General features: G+C 39.3%; 1 protein-coding gene across 3 annotated transcripts in view; it reads right to left on the bottom strand.

The window, feature by feature from the left end:
• Positions 1 to 9290: 9290 nt before the first annotated feature.
• SKAP2 (src kinase associated phosphoprotein 2) overlaps positions 9291 to 25718 on the bottom strand; it is a 170715-nt gene continuing 154287 nt past the window's right edge. The window contains exons 12-13 of one of the 3 annotated variants that reach the window (XM_059396691.1): positions 12121 to 12222; positions 9291 to 11766 (exon numbers count right to left, since the gene is read on the bottom strand). In XM_059396691.1, the coding sequence (XP_059252674.1) occupies positions 12130 to 12222 (93 nt within the window). In that variant the 3' untranslated portion in view covers positions 9291 to 11766; positions 12121 to 12129. The remainder of the gene's footprint in view (positions 11767 to 12120; positions 12223 to 25718) is intronic. The other 2 variants (XM_059396690.1, XM_059396692.1) reach the window with 2 other exon arrangements.

Raw genomic sequence — 25718 nt, 5'->3', positions numbered from 1 at the left:
TGCTCCAGCGATGGGGTACTTCGGAGACCAATTTGTTCAGCTGATCACTGTCTCTTTGACGTGGCTGCAAATGTTACCTTTCTTTTTCAATCAAAAACACAGCAGGGGGTGCCATCTGTTTGGCACAGGCCTTAGCTCACTTCCCCAATGCCTTTTTGTGCAGATCATTTTACGTGGCAATTTGCTAAAATCTTTCATTCCTTGGTTTTGCTAAATATAACTTTCCAAAATGGGCTGTTTTCTCCGAATGTCAGCAAGACTCACAAATGAACACAGTTTTGTTTTGTTTTTTTTTTTCCTAAACAGCCAATATCGGATCAAATGGAGCATTTTTCAGATTTTCTTTTAATGAACAAATACCTCACTGTCATCTCATTGTTTACTTAAAAGCGACATGTTTACCGAGGATGGTGAAATCACATTTACCCTGCTGAATTTCACTCCGTTTTCTTTGTTTGGCTTTTACAGAGCTGCACTGTCACCAACAGAAGCATCGCAATTTTTAAGATCCTTGATGAGAACAGGTAAAGCGGATGCATATGCAGAGCCACCATGTTAAACAGTCATTAGGAAACAACAGCTAGCAGGAAAGTGGTTAACTACCTTCCCCAGCTCAGATGCTGTTCGAAGCAATGAATCTCACCCTCCCCCTCCCCGGGAGGAACAGATGATCAGACCACGCGCTGAAGCCACAGGGATGCGCGTGGATTTCCGAGCGCTTTGTAGAATACAAATGAATTATCCTCATTCTTCTCCTAGCAGAGCATATAGGCCAGACCTCATTAGAATTCAATATCACTCTGCTTTTCTAATGTTAATGTACCAGTTATATAAGAAATACGGGGCGTGGGGGGGGTTGTTCCACAATTATATTCAACATGATATCATAATTCTGAAAACTGGACGTAATCTTTGTTAAAGGAAATTATTGCATTTTACCATTTTATCTTTTGCTTCTAATGTAACTTAAATTCCCATTCTAATCGTGGATTTTAAGAGGCCTTAATTCTTTGTGTCTCTCTTAAAGCTGCAGTGACCACAATACCAGCTTTATGGCTTTTTTTTTTTTTTTTTTCTTTAACGCCGTGACTAAAGATCAGATTGTGGAGCCTCTGAGGCTGTGTCCCCGTGAAAGGAAACACAACACATGACATTAATAAACAACTGTAGGAGTTTCCTTCGTCCGGGAATAACTCAGGGCATTAAGGTTTGCGGTCTTTTGTCTAGAGTGCAGCAAGAAGTGTAATGAAAACAAAAACACCAACACATAAAAATACAATTTATGTTCTTTTATCAAGCGAAGAAAAAGTTGGTTAACGTTTGAAAAGGGAGCAGTAATGTAAATTTATTGACAATTTTATTGTAATAATTAGATGTTTACACAGTGTGGACATTGTGGCTAAATCACTTCTAGCATGTTTATTTGCAGGGAGCTGTTTTCTGGGCAGTGCGGAGGGTTCATTAAGAAGACAGACTATGTTCAGATTCAAAGAAACAACCACCTCCCGTTCTCCCCTTCTCTGCTTTCTATTTACAAAAAAAAAAAAAAGCTACAAATACTGAAGTAAAATACAGAATTCCCTTCATAAAGAAAACAACTTCCCTCACGGCCCTGAAATAGCTTGAAAATAAATCTCATATTGAGTATCTTAATGCCAAGCATTAGAGAGACCACCTTTAATGACTGTAACTAGCTTTTAATACCCAGTGCATAAATGGCAATCTGGTTTTGACTAAGAATAAATTATAGCACAGGATTAGGGAAGCTCTCGATTCACCCTTCTCTTTGAGAAAACAAAACAAAACAAGACAAAATCCAGTATTTGTTTTAGGGGAGAAGCTTCTCTTCTCAAGGTGTTTTACACGAGGAAAACCTCGTTTAGGGAGAAAGGTTTCTTTAAAGCAGTCTCAGGCCAGATTAATGGATTAAAATGACACACTTGAATAATTTTACTAAATTTAAAATCTCCACATGGCTCCCTTCCATTCATTTTTTGGTGCTTCTATACTAATCTTTAATGTGTTGTTCTAATATGCTTTTCGTATTTCCAAACTCAGCTAAAATGGAAATGGCAGATTTTCAGTTAGGCAAAAATAGCAATGGAGTGCCAGGAAAATACATTGTGAACAAAATAATCTTTAGAAAAGACATGAAATCAGAATAATTTTCAGCATGATATGGATCCAATAACCAAAGCATATTTGGGGCAATTATATCAATTTTTAAATTTTAAAAACTATTTAAAAACAAAGGCACTAAATGCTAAGCTGTAATGTGTTTCCAGCCTCAGTACACTTCCATTAGAATTAAGTAGTAATCAATATACAGTATTTATTGCTGTATACCCGAGCACCGGGGGAAGCAGAGGACGGTGTGCCAGCAACTAAAAAATGTCTACTGTAATTATTTAGCAAGAGGAGGAAAAGTTTTAGGAACAGGCTGATCTTGACTTCAATGCCAGTTACTGTAGTTCATTATTTTCCTTGACCCAGATAGCCATGAAAAATGCCTTATGAAAATAATAAGGAAAGTTGAATAAGATAAGACAAGCTTTTATTTTAGAAAGCAAATAATCACAGGTACACAATATGACTGTTACTAAAATTAACAGAATTGAATAATGGTTCAAGATAGTCAAGGCATCACATTACAGACCACTATTTGAGAAAGAAGTGCTGAAAACTCATTCTATACTATAATGATATTATCAGATATGTTGCTAGAATGCTATATTGCATAACATTATACATTATAATTGCTAGGCTAAAAAATGGAATTTTCAATGATGCTGTATAACAAATATATTTAATAATCTTAAATAAACTCAAACTTACTTTGATGTCTACACTTCTGAGTAATTCAAGATATGAGAAATGAATTTTTAAAAAATCAGATCATGAAAGCCATTATTATTTGAAGGAATATGCTCAATTTTTTAGATAATTTCAATTATTTAAGAGTCCTTTGCATTTTTTATTAGCTTTGCCTAAAGTTATAACATTAAAGCATTAAGGTTACATGTAATGAGGTTCTGGTTTGCCCTGATTTCTAGTCCCATATTTTCACAAACTACAAACCGAGACTAGTGCTATATTACAAGGCTAATTTGATCCAATAAAATGGTCTTATTCTCAGACATGCACCTGAGGATAATGTTTAGCTAAGAAGTGTGTATTCACATGCAAACAGTCACGGACACCCGTCTGGAAGAACAGTTCATAAAGAGAGTGGATACTGGTCCAAAGGAAAATTTTTTTAGGGTATCTGCTACAAAAAATATTCAAATGCTAAGTCCGACCAACTATAAGCAACATATTCCTAAAGCCCATTATTCTGATTGATGGTTTTAAATATCAAAAGAAAAGTCTAGTTTGGAATTTTGCAGAGAGAAGTAACATCCCTGTTATTGAAAACCCAGTTAACAGAACGTAACCATAGCTTAGAAAATAATGGCTCGATTCAAAAATGCATTTAGGATTACAAGAGAATTTAACCCCAAACTCCTTGAGGATGGTTTTATCAGTTCTTGCTATAAAATAATAAAATCAACAGCCCACTAACATTATTCCAAATAGTAGCACAGCCAGTGCTCATAGCTACCATTTTTTTCCTTTGCTTGATTTTGGTGTGGAGGATAAATTTTTATTTTGACCCATTGTTTCAGTTCTCATATCTTCAAATCCAGGAAAGCCCTATTTAACACTGTCATTGGTTTTTCAAGCCATCTCCAAATATAACCTCACTTGAGCCCACCTGGGAGGGAGAGAGAACAGTGCTGCTGGTGTTTGCAGGCAAGGAAACTTTTTCTAAGGCACAGTGCATTCGAGAACTGAAACTAGAATTTTGACGGACTCCAGTTCCCATGGTCTTCCTACTACTCACTCTCAGCTGGTACAACTCTGTCCCCAACTGAAAGAAAATAGTCTTTTTTCCTAAAGGGGTAGGGGTCACTCACGGCTTTCAGAATGACCTTTAACCATAATTGGCAGCAACTCTAAAAGATATCCACATTATGCACACACACAGCTCTTTCATGCCCCCCACACTTAATTCAGTAGCTACAAGCATTCCAGAGGTTTTCCAAAAATCAATCTTTTCCTCTGAACTAACACTGAAACCCTTGCACCTACTTTCCCAACTATACACTTTAAAAATATATATGTATACATATAGATGATAGATAGTAGATAGATAGATTCCCTGTGTGTGTGTGTGTGTGTTTCCAGTTTCTTTTCAAGATCGCCTTTTAGGTTCAGATTTAATGAAATCAGAGAACCTTTGCTTTATGACTTAGGACACTGCTAATGTTTTAACTTGCTAAGCATTTCACAAAGGTAAGGCTACCTGGGGCTGTTCTCCTTCCCTGAGTTTATGTCCTATTTTTTTTAGACTGTGAGTCTTCTTGGAAAAGACTGTGACGATTCAATGTTTTGTTTTGTTTTGTTTTTAATAATTTTTTAAAGGTTTTATTTATTTGACAGACAGAGATCCCAAGTAGGCAGAGAGGCAGGCAGAGAGAGAGGAGGAAGCAGGCTCCTTGCTGAGCAGAGAGCCCGATGTGGGGCTTGATCCCAGGACCCTGAGATCATGACCTGAGCCAAGGCAAAGGCTTTAACCCACTGAGCCACCCAGGCGCCCCTGATTCAATGTTTGAAACGCCCCTAGCACACTGTTGGCACTTAAATGTAATTATTCAAAATGGAATCATTTAATTAGATAAGAAGAGAAATAGTAAAGTGCTGAGATGATAATAAAGAATAAAATAAATACGCTGACCGACTGAACAAAGCAACAGATAGATAACAACACACACGAGATCGCTCCATGTCAATTTTTCAATTCGGGGTGTCCATCAACAGGGGAAACAATACAGTTACAGACCTGCTTTTGCTGGGTTCCCAGAAAGCAGAGAGCACGACTGCTATTAACAACTCCAAAGAGTGGCAAGAATTCTGCACCTCATGCCTCATACGACCTAGCTCCTCGGGAAAGCCTGAGGAAGAGGAGCAAAATGGAGGAAGGAGAGGAAAGCAGGGAGTGACTAAGACTCTACAGACCATGAGTCTGTTTGAACCGGGAATTAGGAAGGAGTCCTCTATCCGCCTGGGTGGGTCACTTTATACCGACTGGATCTACTTGGGGGGAAACTGGAGAGCAAGACAATGCAAAGTCCTTTGCTCCCTGTTCGTTCTGAAGCATGATGTCCTGATCAGCAAGCCTGGAAACGTTTCAGAAGAGTCTGTCCCATGCACTAGCCCTTGGAAACGGACCTACAGTCCCCGTGCTTCTTTCGGGCTCTGAGACAGCCAGCAGTTCCAGGTGTGCCACGGACTCTCCAAGGGCTGCACCTGACCCTTCCTTTGGCAGAGCCCTCGAGTGGACGGCAGTCCGGACCTCTCTCCTATTCCCCCGCCCCTGCTAGCCTCCAAGCAGTACAAGCAATACAAAATATTCCTTAAAAGCACTTGTTCAAAAATGCAACAGAAGAGGTTCTTCATGGAGCCCCGTACAACACAACCTCGTAGGTGCCCAAGAAAGAACACCTCACACTTGGGAGCCAGAAAGACCAGCAAAAGTTACAAAATGTTGCAAGTTTTATAAGGAAATCTGCTCATTGATTGTAAAGGGCTGAACAGTTTGTTAATAATAATCCCTTAAACTCGTTAAAAGAAAAAGATTACCCCCCCCATGCCCCCCAACAACTAAGAAAGAATGATTTGAAACCGAAGCAGCTGCTTTTCAGACCTCTCTAGGGCTTTCCTGGCTGCTCAGTTGCCTTGGGCTTGACTTTTGGGGTGGTGGAGAGGATGAGAAAGGGTCCTGAGAGAAGTGTCCCTCTGGCCTGATGTCCTCTCTCGACTTTCTGCTTCCTTCAGAGACACCCTCTTTAGCCAGACTGGAAGTTCACGGATAGAAATATTCTTGTGTTGACATTTCTTCTTCATGGTGGCTTGGCTGCTTTGGATTTGCTACAGTCACCACGGGCTGCTTTGACTACTGAGTGGGGTGAATTCAGCTGTCGGATGATCCATCCGTGAGCATTTCACGTGCTCCGGACGATTTCATAAGAACGGTGCCATCATCAATTTATTGAGTGCCTTCTATATGCAAACGATAGAATTATGCCTTTGGTTGGAATCTGTCACAGTACTGGGAAGCAGAATGTTGCTGCGTCAAAGGGAGGGAGGCCGGGGAACTTCCTATTCCTGGACATCAGGACAAATTACTTAGTCTCAATTTGCTCATCAGGAAAATGGGAATTAACAACACGTCTTACCTCCTGGAGTTGCCAGGAGGATTTGATGAAAAGTGCAGAGTGAGACAGAGAGTCAACAGTTAATGTTGGCCACTGCTAGTGCTAGTCACGTGGTTATCATCATTGGACGTGAGAGTTAAAGAACACAGGGTTTGCTAAATGGACTCCCGAGGGGGCCGGGGAAAGGAGACAATGTATGGGAATCTGCTCATTTGTCGGAACTTTTTTCCCTCCTCCGCAGCAGTCATTTTTAATTGGCATACATTGGTGTCATTAATTTTCTCCTCGGAGAGCACCGGTGGGACACTTGGAACAAACAAAAGGTAAACCGCTGCTCAGGCTACAAAGTGGCACCTGCTTTGACTCTAGCAGGAGTGATCTTTCTATATGATGAAGTCGAGGCCAATAAATAGGAAAGAGACAAGGGCTGTTCCATGCTACCTCTCTGAGTAACGAACAATAAAACAGTGAAGACAGTGGAGAGCAACCTAGGAAAACACTTTGCAAGTCTCCAGTGTCAAGAAAAGCACTTAAGAAATGGGCTTTTTGGTGCAAAAACAATGAATACTGTTACGCTGAAAAGAAATTTAAAAAGAAAAAAAAAAAAAAAAGAAATGGGCTTTTGAGGGGCGCCTGGGTGGCTCAGTGGGTTAAAGCCTCTGCCTTCGGCTCAGGTATGATCCCAGAGTCCTGGGAATCCCGCATCGGGCTCTTTGCTCAGCAAGGAGCCGCTTCCTCCTCTCTCTCTGCTTGCTTCTCTGCCTACTTGTGATCTCTGTCAAATAAATAAAGTCTCAAAAAAAAAAAAAAGGGGGCTTTTGAGACGCTTTATATTTTCACACCTCGGCACGTATTCATAGGTTCTTTTGCCCTGCTTCGCTTCCAACCTCCTCCCACTCCTTTCAGGGCGCAGCCCAGCCCCGGTATGACTCAGGCTGCTCTCCACACTGATGGGTCCTTTCGCTTTGGGGAGTCAAAGCATTCAAGAGAACACGATAATACAACTTCTCAAGAAATAGGGAGTAACGCTTAAAAAGAGACCCGGAAATGAATCACGGCTGGATTTGGCAACAACTGTGAAACCTCCCACTCTTCCGAAATTCCTTTTTGATCCACTCAAGGCTGCAACTTCCAAGATCAGAGGGCGTCTCTGACATGGGCCGGGTGGAACTCAAGCCGGCTGTGATTTGGAAGGTAAGGGAAAGTGAAACTAGATCACTTGCCCCCACTGGCCTGAGTCATCTGTGCCTTCTTTAGAAGAGTGACAACACCGGCCAGAACAGAGAGGAGATACCACGCTCACCTTCCTTATTCTCCATCTCACTCGCCTGTTGCCACCAATCAAATCCCGTCCACTTGTTGACGGGGCTATGGAGACAGTCGGACTACTTTCAGAGACTCAATAAAAGGGACTGATCTTTTGACGAAGCGAATGTCAGTCAGAATGCTGATGTATTCACTGAAAAAGACATTTTTTTCTACTAGGTATAGAAGTCAAGCTCTTTGCTTCTCGTCTTAAATCTCAGGTCTTGAGAAACGGTAGGGTGCCAAATCAGTTAATTAACAAGTATTTACTGGACACACACCATATACTCTGAAGTATCCCACTGGCAATAAATCCTATGTTTGCATCCAAGTAATGATAGGGCAGATCCTACTAGGGAAAACAAGAAAAAGCCCTTCAAACCATTAATAAAATGTCACTCCATGTTACTGTGATCATATAATGTTGTATTTATCTCATCACAGAATGTTATATATCAGGGGTTCTAACAGAAATTCTAAAACTCAACTGTAAGGCAGTAAACGGGAATGTTGAGCATGTCTAGACTTCCCTTGTTCCCAACCAAGAAGATTAACTGTTTAAATTATGCATTACAGTGTAGGTTAAGTTTGTACAAAGATACTTTAATAATATACTACTGATTTGTTTCTCTGTGTTCTAGAATACTTGGGATTTCACTCACAAACTAAGCCATTTTAACAGATGTTTTAATGTCCCATATTCTCATTATATTCCTTCAACCTCTGAAGCACGTTGTGTCTTCTATGGCTTCATCGTGTTTTCCTCTCCACCACCTCTTTCTTTACCATGGAGACTACTTTTCAATATTCTTCAATCTCCTGAACTCAAGAGAAAAGTGATTTCTATACAATTTGTGTCTCTAAAAGCCTATTCCACTGAAATACAAACGACTGATTTATTTGAAATTTAGAAGTACTTTTCTTCATTTGAAAATTTACACAATGCTTCACTCAGTCTCAATGACGAAGTTCAAACTTTTTTAAACCACGCGTGTGCTGAAGTCAGTGTCTTATGGTGGCTCAAGAGTAAATCTGGGATCTCTGCTCTAGAACTCATTTCTGGGGTCTGCGTTTAATCACGGCCCTGGAAGTCACCAGCCTCTGTCAAGTGAGTAGCAATAGTTCAGACTGCAGAAATTATAGGAAAGGTAGAAATCAGAAGAACTGTGAGGGAATCCTGACTGGAAACAGTTTAGAAACAACTGAATGAAATCTCTGCTGTTTATGAAAGGCTATACGACATATTTGTACACTAATAGCAACCCACCCCCCACGTATATAGATTTCACTTACAGATGGTTGCAAAGTAATTTTCTATGATCCTATGATACTTTATGTAATTATCTGTAATTAAATTAACACAAGGTAAAAATAGTCAACTTCAAATAATATAAAGTATTCAAGACAATAACTAGGCTAAGCAACATTGTTTTTCATAAGAAAAAGTGTCACATGCAACGAATTGGCAAAAACAGAACAGAGTGAGCTGTGGTTAAGTGTAAATCCTACAGCAATGAAAGTCATTTGTATTATCCTTACTTCTTTGAATAAATTCAGATGACAGCTCTATTTCATTTCTTCATTCAGTTTGGAGGCCAGATGGCATTACAATCATTTACTTCACCTTGTTGTGCTTAATTACTACAATCAACACACTATTTTCCAAATTAATCATAACAAAGTAATTTCATTAGTAACACAGCAGGCTGTTGAATTATTAGCATCATAACAGTTTGCAAACAATTAAACTTTATTTGAACCTTAAAAATTTGCAGAGTGGAACATTATTGTAAGATCTAATGGCAATAGAGTACAAATTCAGTACAGAGCAAATAATCAAGCAAAATGCTATATAAAATATGACTTACAATCACCTTTGAAAAAAATTAGCTCTCTAACTGTTCATAGAAAAACAAATAAAAGCTAAGCAAACATAATGAGAACATAGCAATTAGCATATTTTCTAACAAGCCATGTTGTTTAAATGCACATTAATGATATTATTATGATCTTGAAGAGAGTGTGATATATTGTCAAGGGTGTAAAGAAAACTTTCTCCCTGGTAGTATACAAATGATTTCGCCAAATGAATATAAAGTAGTCATGAGTTGAAAGTAATGATTATTTTCCCTGTCACTTTCATTTTAAATCTTTTGTCTCCTTTCTTATCTCCCACCTATGTTCAAGTTAAACAAGAACAAAGGCCAGAGGAGCTCTGGACAGAAGTAACACTTTATATCTGTATTGTCACCATTCACAGAGACTATCTGGCTTGGAATTGTTGGTCATCAGTTGGCAAAGGACTCCCTCTCCTGGATTAACTGTAAAAGGAGGCAAAAATCTTTTACATGCTTTACATTCTGCTCAAGCTTGTGCCCGAGTGGGGGAGGGGGTGCCCAGGGCTTGGGTATGCGATGAAAAGCTGCTGCCACCTACTGGCCCAGCCCTGAAATTTTCACTCAAACCAGAAAGAAGCCCAAAACCTGTATCTACAACCGAGACTATACGTTCAAGGGAAACCCACAGCTGCTTTTTGCTTTTCAATCTCTCAGCCTTTGAAAAACAGATCGCTAAATTTATCTCCGGTCATCTCACTTTTGCCAAGATGATTTCAATCGACTCCAACGGCTCTCTATTAGGACAAGATTAAACGAGGGCACAAATTAATTTCTGAAAGCTCTAACTCGACAACGTCTAATTTACATAAATGAGAGTCTACTCACAATCCCCAAAACTAAAAAAAAATCAGTTTCACTACATTTGAATTCAGATGATCACAGCAGTAAGAAGACAATGGTAAAACGTAAGTTCTGAAATATTGCTTATAAATAATTTTCTATAAATAAGGGCGGTTAAATATCAGTACATTCACAGCTAGAATCTTTATAAAGCAAAGATCTGGAAAGTTCAACAAAAATAGTGGCTACTAATCAATGATTCAATATTAGGTGACTCTGTAATGATCCAATCATCAGTGCATTTTGGGAGATAGATATATATAGATATAGATAGATAGACAGATATCTATATTTCAATATCACGGCCACACTGATACCCCGTTGGCATTTACAACTCCCCGACTTCAAACATACAGGAAAAGGTCAGGTTATTACTGCAAAAAGCCTGCTCAGGCAGCCCAGCACATTCCTTTGAAGTCAGGCTCACCCTACACCTTCCCACTCACCTGTTGGTACCTGTTCCCACCATGACTTCCAGGCTCTCCTCTCGGAGCCCTTCCTTTCCTCCTCATGGTTCTGAGAAGCACAGCTCAATGCCCCCGCACCCCCAACCCCGGAGCCCTACTGTTCTGTGCCGGGAACTGAGCAGCACAGCGATGAGTGGGCACGGACGGACAGTGCTCCGTTAGACCTTCTCACTTTGAGAATACAGGGGATCCTCTGTGGCGCTGTAGGAGGCAGGAGGGGCTTTCCGATGAATTTTTTTTTTATTTTATTAAATTTAAACACAACTCTGGTGGAAAACGTCAGCCAGCCCGTCTCCAGGGTGGGCTGTGTGTTCCTGATAAGGGGCTTCAGGCACGCTGTGGCTCTGGGCTGCACATGTGTCCCGGGGGCTCTGTCATTCTTTCTTTCCTGTGGCTTTCTTCAACACGAGGCAAAAATCAGTCCAAATTCTTTCATGAAAACATGTCACTGTGTGAAAAATCAGCACCACGATCGATCCTCTACAAAGTTTGAACAAAGCCACAGTCTTCAGATATCATCTACCAAAAGCTTACATGATAGATTTAATTAAAATTTCCATGAAATTATATATTACACTCTAAAATATCACTGACATCCAATAGGAAGAGAAATTACCAAAATCACCAAAAGCAGCAGTGACTGTGAGGAACATATAAAATTGGGCTGAATTCTTCACACAAATCAAATGAGCAAATAATAAAAACGAGACTTTCGTCTTCGCAAAACAGCAACAGGTACAACTTTACTGCTTGCCTCTAACTTAATTAATATTCTTTACTTAATTTCACATCAGAGGAATATTATATTGAATGCATAAAATAACAAAGAAAAAGGTTCAACAAAACACGAAAAGGTTACAAACTGCCACTCATGCTCTCAAGTTGATTTTAAATCCAAAGCGTTTACAGACGAGCAGGAGAATCTTCCTTTTCTGTAGGCAAAAAAGGAAAGCTGCATTTGAATTTTTTTCTTCCAGTGAAATGTTGATTTTTTTCCTGCTTAGAAAAAAAAATACACTTTTAGGCAAGGAAAAATGAGTATTTACTCAACATTTTGTCAATTCAGCTCTTCAGAAAGGCCAGAAAGAATGGTATTTTACTCAAGAAGAGAAGGTCTGAAAAAACATCCAGTTATTAGCAAAGGGACTTTATCTAAATAATCTATTTCCAAAGTAAATGCTATGAAGTTATTTTAAAAATCAAACCAGATTTTTTTTAAAAGAAGAAGATATGGAAGCATGATCTTTGTGCTATCAGAAAACTACAAAGACTTTTCAAAAGGCAAAGACTCATAACACAGGGACCAAGAGAACATATGAGCTATTACAGAATATTGGATTAAAATGTACTTACCCAGGACTCTCAAATATCATACATCTCCATTATGTAGGCTTTCGGCACCAAGCCAATGGCTCCCTTCATTTCTCCTACCCACCAGCCATATCTATTGTATTCCTAATTGAAAACAATATGCAATATTAACCTTTAGACTGGTATAAGTACAATGTCGTTTATATGCGACTTCTTAGAAATGTTATTTCTTTTTACAAAGTTACAAGAGCTTGAGCTGCAAATTGAAACATTTTAATCTTTTTTCCTTTGTTTCTGGACACTTAAAAATGCTGTTAGGCAACGATTTAAATTAACATATAAGACAAAGCCTGTTTATTACTCTATATAGCACACAGAAACAGTCACTTGGGATAAGAACCTAGCAAATGGAACTCCATGAGGAAGTCAGCTCCCCGGGCCCATTTCCCTTCTCCCTCCCTGCTCTCTCTCTTTCTCACTCACACACACCCACACACAGAGCCTGGGGAGACACCTTTTCTGTGCAAACACCAGTGCTAGATGCTACAAGGTCACAGCAAAGACCCTTAGGATACGATCTTGGCCTTCAAGAAGCTTATCATCTAGCAAGGAAATAATTATTTTTTCACAATAAACTTTTTCCTAGTTAAACTCATATGACTGAAAATTATTTCGAAGGCAGAGCTATGCCCCTTCTTAAAATCTATTATGTGAGTATAGATATTTTAAACACATAAATGAGGAAATAAGAGAACACTAATAATATCCAAAAATATTTGCTTTACAAAATAATTTTTCAAGGCTCCTCTTAAAAAGCTTCCCCAAGGCATGCACTGTTCAGCTTTCCCTAATCAAAAACTATATTAGATAAAGGGAGATAAAGGGTGGGTGATAGGAATTAAAAGGTGGTATTAGGTTCACCCTCAGAGCAGAAGATCAACAAGAAATAAAGTATCTCAAGTTATAAAGGTGAAATATTAATCCAGCTGTAAAAAAAGAGTGATTGATGAAACACTTTGGGATTTACTTTGCAATGGGAGATAAACCACACCTGCCTTTCTCCCCTTTGCCTACACTGAGAGACCCCACTGCTGTCGGCATCATGAACACACAGCGATGGGCCTCATATGTCTGCCAGATTGACTAATGTATTTTTGTCTCAAATTTATTTATGTTTAGTGAGATACAAACAAAGTAAAATGAATTACAAGTTTCAAGAATAATATCTTCCAAAAGCAATACTCCACAAAAGCACTGTAGGACCCAAATTTAATTTTTCATAGAAGATAAATTTTTAAAATCAATCCCCAAAGTAATTCAATAGGCTATGATTTTCCAACATTTGAGTCATAGATAAATGTGCATATGCATATCGAGTTACACGTGGGGAGGGAATGTTCATACTGGCACAGACTTAACATCTGTATTGATTAGTATATGCTATTGGCTATCAGAAAGGAAAATCATACAATTCCTCAATACAAATGTAGTAACGTTGGCATGTGTGTATTGACATGTAGTCTATCAATAGACAGAATATCAGGTTAAAATCTGTATGTGCTTTTTAAACAGTGGGTTGTTCCAGGATCCGGTTTCTTGGAAGCATAAGGTGGAAGGAAAAGGTGGGCTGGGGAGTCAGGCTGTTAACCCTACGCTTCTTATTCTAATGAGGGCACAGCTCTGGCTCATGGGGCAGAGGACTCAAGATCTTAAGTTTCAAAGTTCAATGTCAGTGTGAATTTAGTGGATACAACTATCTAAGAAATGAAAATAGTCTGATGCCTGAACTCAGTGATGGTGGCTAAAATCTCCGTAGGATCTATTTATCAGAAAGGAAACACCAACTTACTGAAAGCTATGATTAGCAACCATTATATCTTAATAGGTACCTAATAAAACTGCCCTTCTCAATTTTTAAGGCAATGAATACAATTAGGGCCTAATGCTTCACAAAACAAATGTATTTAACCTTCCGGAGGCAAAAGGCCTACATTGTAAGATTTCAAAATGGATGGTTACCAGGCTAAGTCTGAATAGGAAAGCTCCTACCAATGCCAGCCTAACATTTTTTTTTTTTAAAAATTGATTATTTTTAAAGAGTAAAGGAACTAACCCCCTCCACCAAGAGGCAGACAGAGCACACTTGGCTTGAGGGTGTGTGAACACCAGAATCTGCTTTCTGAGATCGGGGCCTCCAGGTTTACACACAAATGACACTTACCTCACTTTATAACATTCCGCTTTGGCTATCATCTGTACTCTCAAGAAAGGGCACATTCCTGTTCTCAAAAAGCCCACTCACAACCAAATTTAAGAAACTGATTTCCGAAGAATCATTTCACTAAAGGATCAGTGACATACCTCACACCTGAGAGAATTCTGCCTGACGGTCACTGGTAAGATTTATTTAATAGAAAGGATGGTCGGAAACAGGAGGGAGGAGCTTAATCAGCCGCAAACACATCCCTTAAAAGTATCATTCTAGGAAAACATAAAAGTTTCAGACTCTAATCATCTTAAATGCTTTACTTAATTTAAAATAACTCAAAAGCATAGGAAATTTGCTCATAAAAGTACTCTAAAATATCACAGGTTTAAATCAGAAAAGGGTAAAATAAAATCAGTATGTTTATTACTTTACATTTGTAAGGAATTCCATAGAACACTCCTGTGTGGCATTAAGAGGTAAGATAAAATACAGTGAGGTAAAAATCTAGGAGGCAAATTTATGGATTTACACTGAGGCCATTAGAGTATGTCGACAAGATTGCAAACACAGAAGCTTTTACTTTTATCATTACCATCCTCTGTATGAGCCTCCGGAGCAACATGAATCCCAATTAAACCATTTGTTGCCTATAAATTGGAATGAAGATGCTTCTTGGAGTACGATATTCTAAACTTGAGCCTCAAGACTCGATACCATACAAGCTTCCCCTTCGAAGAAGGGACTCTGCCTCTTTGCCTTCCCTCTTTTCCGCTCCCAAATAAATGTGATGGCAAAGGACAGATTACTTACACCGTGGAAAATAATGCAATCCATAGTGTTGCCTCACCGTCCACGTACTAATTATAGTATTGTTCTAGAAGTCACAGGTGGATCATTAAAAAGAAAAAAAAAAGATAAACACTCCTCAAGCCTTATCTTGTTATTAAACAAAAAAAAAGAGCAACAAACCATACCAGGCTGTCATCTAAATCTCTCAAAGGTTAGGAAGCATCATGTCATCTTTACAGCACACGAGATCTCAGGTACAAGAAGGTCTGCCATCTGGCACCCTTCACCCCACTCGCCTTTTAACATCCACTAAAACGCTAACATAGGCAAGTGACTGCGCTTCGGGAGGACTGATAAAATAATGAAGAGTCCTTTAATCTACAGGAAACCATTCCAGTCAATTTATAAGAAATATTACATCCCTTTGTAGGACGTGTAATTATTTTCTATTAATCATGTGCTATAAAGCGACATTATGTGGTTATTCTGTTATCACTAGAAAGAGGCCTGCAGTCAGCTTCTGACAATGTTAGGTAATTACTAACACAAAGCCTCTTTCTCCTCCCGTAGTAATGCGATCAAGATCCAGAGGTGTAGTGATGCTTAGTGTATAAAAATAGTACTCAAAAGAAATCCAATATCTGCAAAATGGATGGCTTCCAGGCAAAATGTAATGTGGCAGTCAAAGCAGGGGGAAAAAAAAAAAAGGACAAACTTGCCCAATAATCCGAGAAAATAATCGTAAAGCCGCATGGCACCGTTGCGCTCTAACTCCTCTGTTTTCAATTTTCCTGCCATTAAAATAGTTTTTATTTGTTTTATTTTGTAGTCAAATTTTCGGCCTCAGCTAATCGTTACTAGGCAATAAATGCAAGCGATTATGTAATCGGGGCTGGGAGAAAGGATGGGTCCTGATGATGTGAAACCAGCTCAATGGTAAACATGTGTCCGTATTTCAACCATTCACTAAATCTCTGCTCTCTGCCAGTGTATTATTTTACACTTAAATAAGGCCCTGACATTTCACTGGAATCCTTCTCAGCACCATGATTCTCATCTCTTAAGTGTGTTAGTCCACTTTCTGCAAACCCCGTGGTAAAAGAATATTGCCTTAACAGAAACTGGAAACACTTAAAAAGATTTCCTGATGCATACATACTACCCCAGCATTCCACAAACTAGTTACCAACCTGTCTGAATGCAACAGGTGTTAGAAAGGTGGAAAGATGACCTGTCCTTTCTCTGAACATGTATCTGTGCTTGGAAACATTTTATCCTTTTGCAGAAATGAAGTTAATTTGATTCACAAAATATAAAATGCATTGACTTTCACAACCAGGTGACTTTACCACTGTTTTCCAACTATTCACTGTGATAGTCTCAGTTTTTCATAAACATTGTGGTAGTATGAAAACTAGACACCTATTTAAAATACAGACATAATTTCTTCAAGGCTACCTCTTCAATCTTTTCCTTTTTACTATCTTCAACTAGAAACTATCTAAGCTTCCTTTCATTTCTTATAAGCCCGTCATTTCGTCTTGGAAAATGCCCAACAGGAACCTGACACCCCCAGTGTTTTACTATTATTAGCTACACATTAACTCCTTGAATCTTAGTCTCTGAGCTGATAAATGAGGAAATCGACACTAACCCTCTTCAAGATCCTCCATGATGTCTGAACAGCACCCTCTATGAACCTGCTTGAAGACACTGAGTCTCTTGGTGGCTTATGGAAATCAACCGCATTACTTTATAATTCATGGTGCAGGTGTGACTTTGAGTTACACTAATTCAAAGAATTACTTTTTTTCCCTTTCTGTACTGTGAGCTCCATTTTTAAAGCAAGAGAGACAAAGGACAAGCAAGGAAGCTAATAAGAATTTAGTTATTATAATAGGTTAAAGCCTCTGCCTTCAGCTCAGGTCATGATCTCAGGGTCCTGAGACCAAGCCCCGTATCAGGCTCTCTGCTCAGTAGGGAGCCGGCTCCCCCCGACCCGCGCCTCTGCCTGCCTCTCTGCCTACTTATAATTTTTTCTCTGTCAAATAAATAAATCGTTAAAAATTTTAAAAAAAGAATTTAGTTATTATAACAGATCTTTATTTCTATTCCAGAGTCAAGACACATTTAACTCAAGTTTCTACACAATCCACATTTATAAAACCACCCAGTAAAAAGTGCTATTCGGTCTGATGATTCGAACCGCTATTCAGACTGATGGTAGGCTAAGAAAAGACTGAATTTGTAGTCAGTAGAAAGTGGCCTTGGTACTCAGTGTATTTCACTGACCAGTAGGAGACTCCGTTAACTGCTCTCAGGCTCACCCACCTGCCTCTTCCAACTGTTACCATTCTGCTCCAGTCCGTCATCATCTTACCCCGGGGTTACTGCATCATCAACTTGGCCTCTCTCTTCTTCGCAGAAACTGCCCCAGTGTCTGTGGTGAGCACTGCTCAAGCACTTACACCAGCTCCCCAGTGCAGAAACTTCAAAGTCCTCTGCTCTGGCCCACATGGTCCGACCCCATGCTACGCTCGTTCCCACCTCTGCACGTGATGCTCTCCTCCCCAGGGAATGTCTCCCGTCTCTCACCCAAATCCTAACCAGCAAATACGACCTGACTCAAATGACCGAGCTATCATGCATTGGCCTCCAAATATTTAATCTGCATTTACAGCTCTCATTTCAAGCTGAGCATTTATTCCTCAGTGGATCTGGTGTACTTTAGTTTCGTCCCTTCAGTGAAAATAAAGTACAAATTCACTGAGATCAGGGCACCGTCTTACCCTTGCTCTGTATGTCCCACCCAGCTGATGGGTACAAGGTGTTCAATAAAAATGGACCGGGTGACGAAGCACATTCTGTCTTTATTTTGGATGACGTTGTCAGTTGACCAATCCCAAATACTTTCTTAAGAAGTGTAATTTCCAAAAGGTGGATCTTTTCCTTTGTGTATATTAGACATACTGGAAGAATTTTAGCAATGACGAAACAAACGTTTATTCTGAAGTGTGTTTAGCTTTGCAGTCTGAAGTATGTTGTTCCTGCTTGGGGCTGGCTGCTGCCCACCATGCTTCCTCAGGCCCTGGGTAGGACACCTTGTCTGAAGGGTTTAAATCCCACCTGCAGAAAAAAAGGTATCCATCTCCTGCACAACCGGGACCAAGTAATCCCAGTTCTTTGAAGAACTGAATTATTCGGTTGAATTTATAGTGTGTACAAAAGAGCTGAAGACAGAACCTTGTAAAGGTAGCAACAGGGTGCAGGTGTAAAGGAAAATCTACTGGGTTTTCAGCTCCTCATTGTCCTTGTGATTATTTTCCCAGAAGTTCCAGAGTCTCATCCCAGGGCTGTTATAACTAGAAATGCAACCTTGGGCAATCCCCAAGTTCTCTAGGGATGATTTTTTGGGTTTATATTTACAGCACTCTTTGATTTTATATTTTATATATTTTTTTATATTTAATGCTTTCTATTTTTTGTATTTTATACTTTATATTTACAGCGTAGTAATCCAGTTACGTACTTAACATAGTTACATACTTAACAAGGTGAGCCCCTTTTGTAGTTTGCCTGCTGAGAGCCTCAGGGCTGGGCTGGAAGTTCAAGTAGCCAAGTTCTCATCTTTGAAGGTCTCCACAGGGGTAGTCTTTTTCTCCTTGCATCTTTTCTTTATTTTTCCCAGTTACGATGAGCCTTGAGATTTCCTCACCTATAAAGCAAAGGGCTAGCACTGGGTTCCTCTATGATTCCATCATTCTAAATTCTTTTAAGCTTTCAGGATTATTTCCCATTTTTATCTGTATTTTCACAAACTCATACTAAACATGATATTAGGTATTCGGGATGCAATAATACTTAAGACACAATGCCTACCTCAAAGAGTTCAGGGTCAAGAGAGAGAAATTAATACTGCTAGTCCCCCATGTAGGTAGGTGTAGCCAAATAGAAAGAGAGAAAGCTCTAGGGTCAGATCTGCTTTGATTCCAGAAGAAAGTATTTTTTCGCCCGTATCCTCAGGTGATTGACATAATAACCTTCCTGAGCATCAGTTTCCTCATCTGGAAAATAATCACACCAGAGACTTCATAGGGTTGTCTTACGATCAGATGAGTGAAAGCATATCGAGTGCCTAGAAAGGGACATTGCAGGTATGCAACAAACTTTTCTCGTTCCCTCCCGCTCTCTTCCCACTAATCGTATAGCAAAATACCAGGACAACGAACAGAGAATGTTCTGCACTATTAGGCAATCTGATTATTACGAGCAGTTCTCTACCCTGCTCTTCCAAAGGGAATCTGGCCTTTAAAGGGCTGAGGAAGGAGACATCTCAAAGGAGTAAACATTGCTATACATACATTAAGGAGGTCCCTGAGTTTTGGGGGCAGGAGGGACAAAAGGCCATAAGAGGCCATGGATTTTTCAATATCAGATTTTTTTAAAAATTATCAACATTGTGCTGTCTTTAGAGTTGTTTTGTTCTGCTTCTAGTTTATTCCATGCAGAATTAAACCACCCGGCCTTGCCCTGGAACCGCCCCTCACTGCCACTTCCGCTCCGCCTGCATCTCTGACACGGCCTTCTGGCTTATCCTTGACCTCTCAAGCCACTGCCGGGGCTAAGCCTTCCAGCCTGCCTCCCAGAATCACCTTCCCCTTTCAGCTGTCAACATTTTCCTGTAATGCTCCTTCCATTTTACGTAAGAGGAAAGAGGGAAGTACTGGAACACGTTAGTGCACAGATAACAAGAGGAGCCCCGTGGCTGGAACCAAAACATCTTCTCCGGGAGAGCCAGGGGCTGGGGGTTGCCGAGCAGAAGGTCTGCCTGGTTCATGCCTCACTGTACCCAAGCCGTTCCCATACTGACAGCGTGGAAACGACATGCTATCAGCCCCACAGAAATGCAGTCACAAGCACAGAAAACTCCTTCCTCCTTCCCCAGAGGCTGTAAGACAGAATAACGGTTCGGGAACCAGCTTAGCGCCCGTGTTATGTCCTGTACTGAGATGTCCTAGTTACTCCTCAGCGGTTGGCTCTGCTATTTGGGGCACCCAGGGTCAGATGGTCACAGAGGAAAAATGAAGAGACCTGGAAAGTAACTCTGCCAGCAGAGCTCGGCAGGACTTTCATTTTACTTTCTTTTTCTGGTACGTTTGAAGCCAGAAAAGCCCTGGGAACGGGATCTGTCCATTTTCACCACGAGAAGCAAACAGTCAGTGACAGTCACAATTCACCGATCACTGAGAAAGTCACAAACATATATAACGAGAGGCAATGCTTGACCCTCAAGCTAATATACACTGAAAAACAAACAAGCAAAAAATGTCCCTTTACTACATATTAGTGAACACCATCAACCTACATTTCCTGATTTTGACTTAATAAGAAATTTCTCAAAAAGCTGCAGTGCTCGATTCACACGTGTCGGAGACTAGAGCAACTATCCCAGGACTCTTACCTCTCTTGTTTTCCTGTTACCACCAGACAAAGCACTGGGCTTCTTTCCTGCTGAAGCATAGCTCCCCTGTCATTAAGTCTCTAAAAATAATTTATTGCTTTAAAAGTAAGAATAGGAATGTGGTTAGCAATTTACTGATGAGGACAGATTGAAAGATAAACTAATAGGGAATGTAAATCCAAAACAACCAGTAGAATCACATAACCAAAGAGGTATGCAGGACAGCACAATACGCCTAAAGCTATATAACCTGGGTCCTGCTATTAAAATTCTAAAATTTCATGAACATACTTCTATGAAAATACTATTAACTAGGATATTATGTCCATGTTTAAGGTGGTAATAGACATGAAATGTAACCTAGTAATGGAATCTGACACCATTTTAAACAACCCAATTCCTTTCAAAAAAAAAAAAAGAGAAGATATTTTTACTTCAAATATGATTTTCCCCTATCCGACAAATCAGAAATCTAGCCATGTGTTTCAGAATCAATTCACTAACAATACAGCTCTCATTAAAATTACAAATTCCACTTTTATGCATTCCTGTAAATGTGCCTCATTGTCTTTTGGCGAGAAAGAAAAAATTTCCTAATCTCCACCAAACTACCCAAGTACATGTTGCGTTTTCATACATTAAAAACAGCAGTGATCCTAGGTGAAAAGGAACTATAAGCAAAAAGTTACTGGCTCTCCTTTTTAGGTGAGCAGTACTTACATTCATTATTAGTGAGCTTCGAAGGTTAAAACTTAGAAAATGACAGATACTTTTTGAAAGAGAGGCTAGCTCAGCCAGGGGTCATGTGACAGCTGCTAATTGCAAAATGTCACAAAGGGAAGGGGGCAGGGTAGGTTATCTGCTTACTCTTCTTTATTGCAATATTGGATTTTCACTTAAAAAAAAATTTTTTTTAAGGCTAAGATTTGTATAATTCTCAAAAGAGGCCTGAAATAAATAAATCACCCCCAGGCTGACTGAGCACAGCTGACACCCCATCAAGGCTTCCTTGAAAAAACAGAGTAAGAGGACTGAATTTTAAAACCAAACTATATTTCTATAGGGAATTCTAATGAAGACAGCCCTATCGTCAAACTCATTCAATCTTTTTCTGTCATTTCACTTACAAAATTAAAACCCTCTTTGTCATTGCATACCATTTCTAGCCCCTGATTTATCTAAATTTTGTTTGTATTTAAATGCGTCTTTTCTTAAACTATCTTGTGTTGCCTTTTTTAAGGGTATTTTCAGTACTGACAACCTTCCAGAAGGTAAGTTAGACCAGTGATAATTAAATATTGCAAAATATAGGTCAGTTAATTTTGAAAAGCAAGCTGTATTTCCTTTTTTTTTTTTTTTTTTTTAAGATTTATTTATTTGAGAGAAAGAGAGAGTGAGAGAGTGCGCACGGGGAGGGGTCGGGGGCGAGGTAGAGAGAAACTTCAGCAGACTCCAAGCTGAGTGGGGAGCCAGACTTGGGCCTGATCCTGTGACCCCAAGATCATCCCCTGAGCCAAAAACAAGAGTCAGATGATCAGCCAACTGCAGCACCCAGGCGCCCCAGTCATATTTCTTTAAAATCTTTTAAATGGCATTCTTTATTTGAAAAGTGTGGCATTAATTTCTTTACAAAGTATACATTGTAATGCCTCTACAGATATTAAGACTCCTTTAAAATGTATTCTTCCTTATGTAGACAATGTTTACACTTAATTCAGAAGAATTAATTTATGAATGAAAAAATTTATGATTAATGCTAACATTTTATTGACACGAGATAGGAAAGTAATAATCCACCGCTAGATTTAAAGTTGAATTTATGACATCATTTTCATTGTGCACATTAGCTGTAATTACCTGCACCACTCATTCTGAGCCACTAGATGGTGTAAAAAATAAATTGAAATGGTAAAATTTCATTCTATCAACACGAAACCTAATATAACTCAGAGAAAGATGAAACAGATTTCTAGACATATAACAATGCTAGTGGTTTCTATACTAATTGTACTTTTAAAAAAATCTAGCTCTCTACCTTGATCCAGAAACAAGTCCTTCTGAGCAATTTTTCACTCTAAGGACCTTGAGTTCTGAATTGACAGTAGCATTAAACATCCAGATTGCTGTCACTTACATATTAAATGAATTTATAACATTAATTTATGGTCTATTTTGGCCAAAGTTTTGATAAGAACTAGACGATCAAACCAGTAAAGAATTATTAGAGTCTCCAGAGGTTCCTCTCTGAAACTGTAGCCCCAAAGTTGGGGAAGCAAGAGTCTTCAGAAACAGATATTGACTCCCAAAATGACCTGGAAACCAGTAGCCAAGATGTCCACTAATGGCCCAGAATTTGTCCACATCCCATCAAGGGGGAGCTAAGTATCCTTTCTCTTCACCCTCACCAAGATTTACCTGGTGGCTCCTACCAGGTCCACAGCTGGGTAAATATTGGTAATAAATCATTCAGCCAACAGTGATAACATGCTGCCCTAACAATGTCTTGTCTCTTCTTTAAAAATCCAAAATGAGCTCCAGATACAAGAATCATATCTAGAAGGCCCCTCATGAAATGATGCTGACTGTGGAACTTTGAGCCTTGTGAAGGGCTGGTTGAAGATATTCTTTTTGGTAAACGATACCCAAACAATAGCATTTAGACCTTTTAGATGGCAGGATGCTCTTCCTTTGAGCTGGACCACCACTACCCTTAGCTCTATGATAAAGATTCACAGATGAAATGACAGTCTCCACAGAACAGGTCTGGGAGAACAGAAATTACCTACCCCAGGATCCTAGAGGTGTGATATATACCTAGGATTTTACTTTTAACTTCACAGCAACAGAAAACAATTTTCTGAGACAATGGGACCTCTACTTGTCCGACAGTGTGTCCCAGAGGTTGGTACTCTGAGCTTTTCAGCAACGCAGGCCGCCTGACTCATAAAGAAGGCTTTAGGACAAATCCACAGTTTACCATACAGTCTCACATTTTACCATAATAATATAAAGACTATAAGCCATTTATCCTACAGTTTGGAATTCTAAGTAGAAGCTAATCAACCTTTTAATTTTAAACACAATGGCCCCTAAGTTGGTGAAAATAACTGTGAGCTGAGTAGATTTGAGGAATAATTTCAAGAAACTCTCTTGAACTGAAATGAGTAAGTTTGGTTTCTATTTTAAGTAATTCACTCAAAAAAAATGTTATCTTGGGGCACCTGGATGGCTCAGTCAGTTAAGAGCCTGCCTTTGGCTCAGGTTATGATCCTGGGGTCCTGGAATTGAGCCCTGCATGAGGCTCCCTGCTCAGTGAGGAGTCTGTTTCTGCCTCTCTCCACTGCTTGTGCTCACTCCTATGTGCTCTCTTTCTCAAACATAAATAAATAAAATATATATTTTTTAAAGTGTTGCCTTGGGGGGCCTGGGTGGCTCAGTGGGTTAAAGCCTTTGCCTTTGGCTCAGGTCATGATCCCAGGGCCCTGGGATCAGGCCCTGCGTCAGCCTCTCTGCTCAGCAGGGAGCCTGCTTCCCCCCAACCCCGTCCCCAGGCCCTGCCTCTCTGCCTACTTGTGATCTCTGTCTGTCAAATAAATAAAATCTTTTTTTTAAAAAAAGTGTTGCCTTAACTCAGGACAATAAAATGCTCAATAATAGGCTTAATCTAAGAGCCAACTCTTAGATTAGAGAGTCAACTCATCTCTCCCTAAAAAACCAATATACAGACTAAGGAGTAGAGGGCAGAGAAAAGTAAGTGAGGAGTCTTAGCTCTGGGCATCTCAACTAGCAATGATCACAGCTGGCAATATTTGCTTACTAAATATTTTCCCCAATAATCTACAAGTGCTTCTATAGTATTCCTCTTGGATTCTTGGTGTTAACATGGGCCTTGTAGGTACTTTATAACAGTTTCAAATGAGAAGCAAAAGAGAAAAGGAGAAAGTATTGGTCTGGGCATCCAGATGCCTAGTTAAGCACTGGCTCTGGCACTTTCTTGACCCAAGTTTCCTTGGCTGTAAAACCAAGAACAGGTAGATGATCATCACTCAAATTCCTCATTCAAATGTTCTGTGATTTTCTATGTTATGATTTTATACACCAACCATATTGTGCTAAGAGGCAGTAAGTGAGGGGCACCTGAGTGGCTCAGTCTGTTAAGCGTCTGCCTTCGGCTCAGGTCATGGTCCCAGGGTCCTGGGATCGAGCCCCACACTGCGCTCGCTGCTCAGCAGGGAGCCTGCTTCTCCCTCTACCTCTGCCTGCTGCTCCCCCTGCTTGTGTCCATCAAGTAAAGAAATAAAAATCTTTAAAAAAAGAAAAAAAGAGTCAGTAAGTGACCTTATTTCCAAATTCTCTTCTGCATCTAGCAAGTCATACAATCGTTCTGAAAAGTACAAATTTTTCTCAAATCAAGAAACCACATTAAACTCCTAGACTTATAGAATATCTCCCTACTTATATTTAAATAGTTTTCATACATCATTTGTTTCTAAAATAGTTTCATAAAGTAGACTGAAATCCCCATATCACAGTAGGGAAAGTTAAATATGAAAATTAAGGGAGCTCACATATGTCATCACAATAAGAAACATGACTTTTAGATCTAAAGACAAAATGATTTTCAATTATCCAGTATGTTAAGAGGCAGAGACACTGACACACATATATATATATATATATATATATATATATATATACCTATATATGTTCGTAGCAACATTATGTTTACAAATACAACTATGTTAAACTTAAAAAAAATCACCTAGACCTGTCTGAATAGAAAAAGCATTGCTTTTAAATTGTCGGAACACCAATGTATTTACATAAAGATGAAAAACTTCTACTATAAACAGTGTTTCCAGTAGTGAATGGCAGACAAAACCAGAATAAGCACACAGAAGAATAAAAAGGAAGAGGAAAGAAAAACATAATAAATAACCCAATACCTTACAATGTTAGCTTTCACATAAGTATATTGTTTCTGGAGAAGGCAGTGTGTGGATGTGAGCCAAAGACTGAAGTGATAGGTAAACACACTGTTAAGTTGAATCCTGTTATCTGATTGTGTTTAAAATTTGATTATATTTCACTTGACAAAATAATTAATTATTGTGAACTCCCAATTGTTAACAAGGACCTAGAGGAATTCCAATTGGCATTTTTCCCAAGTGTTGTAAACCC

Source organism: Mustela nigripes, chromosome 4 (genome assembly GCF_022355385.1).
Source record: "Mustela nigripes isolate SB6536 chromosome 4, MUSNIG.SB6536, whole genome shotgun sequence".
In the NCBI taxonomy this organism is placed as follows: domain Eukaryota; kingdom Metazoa; phylum Chordata; class Mammalia; order Carnivora; family Mustelidae; genus Mustela; species Mustela nigripes.
Note: the sequence above shows the minus strand (reverse complement) of the source record. Positions and strands in the feature narration are given on the sequence as shown.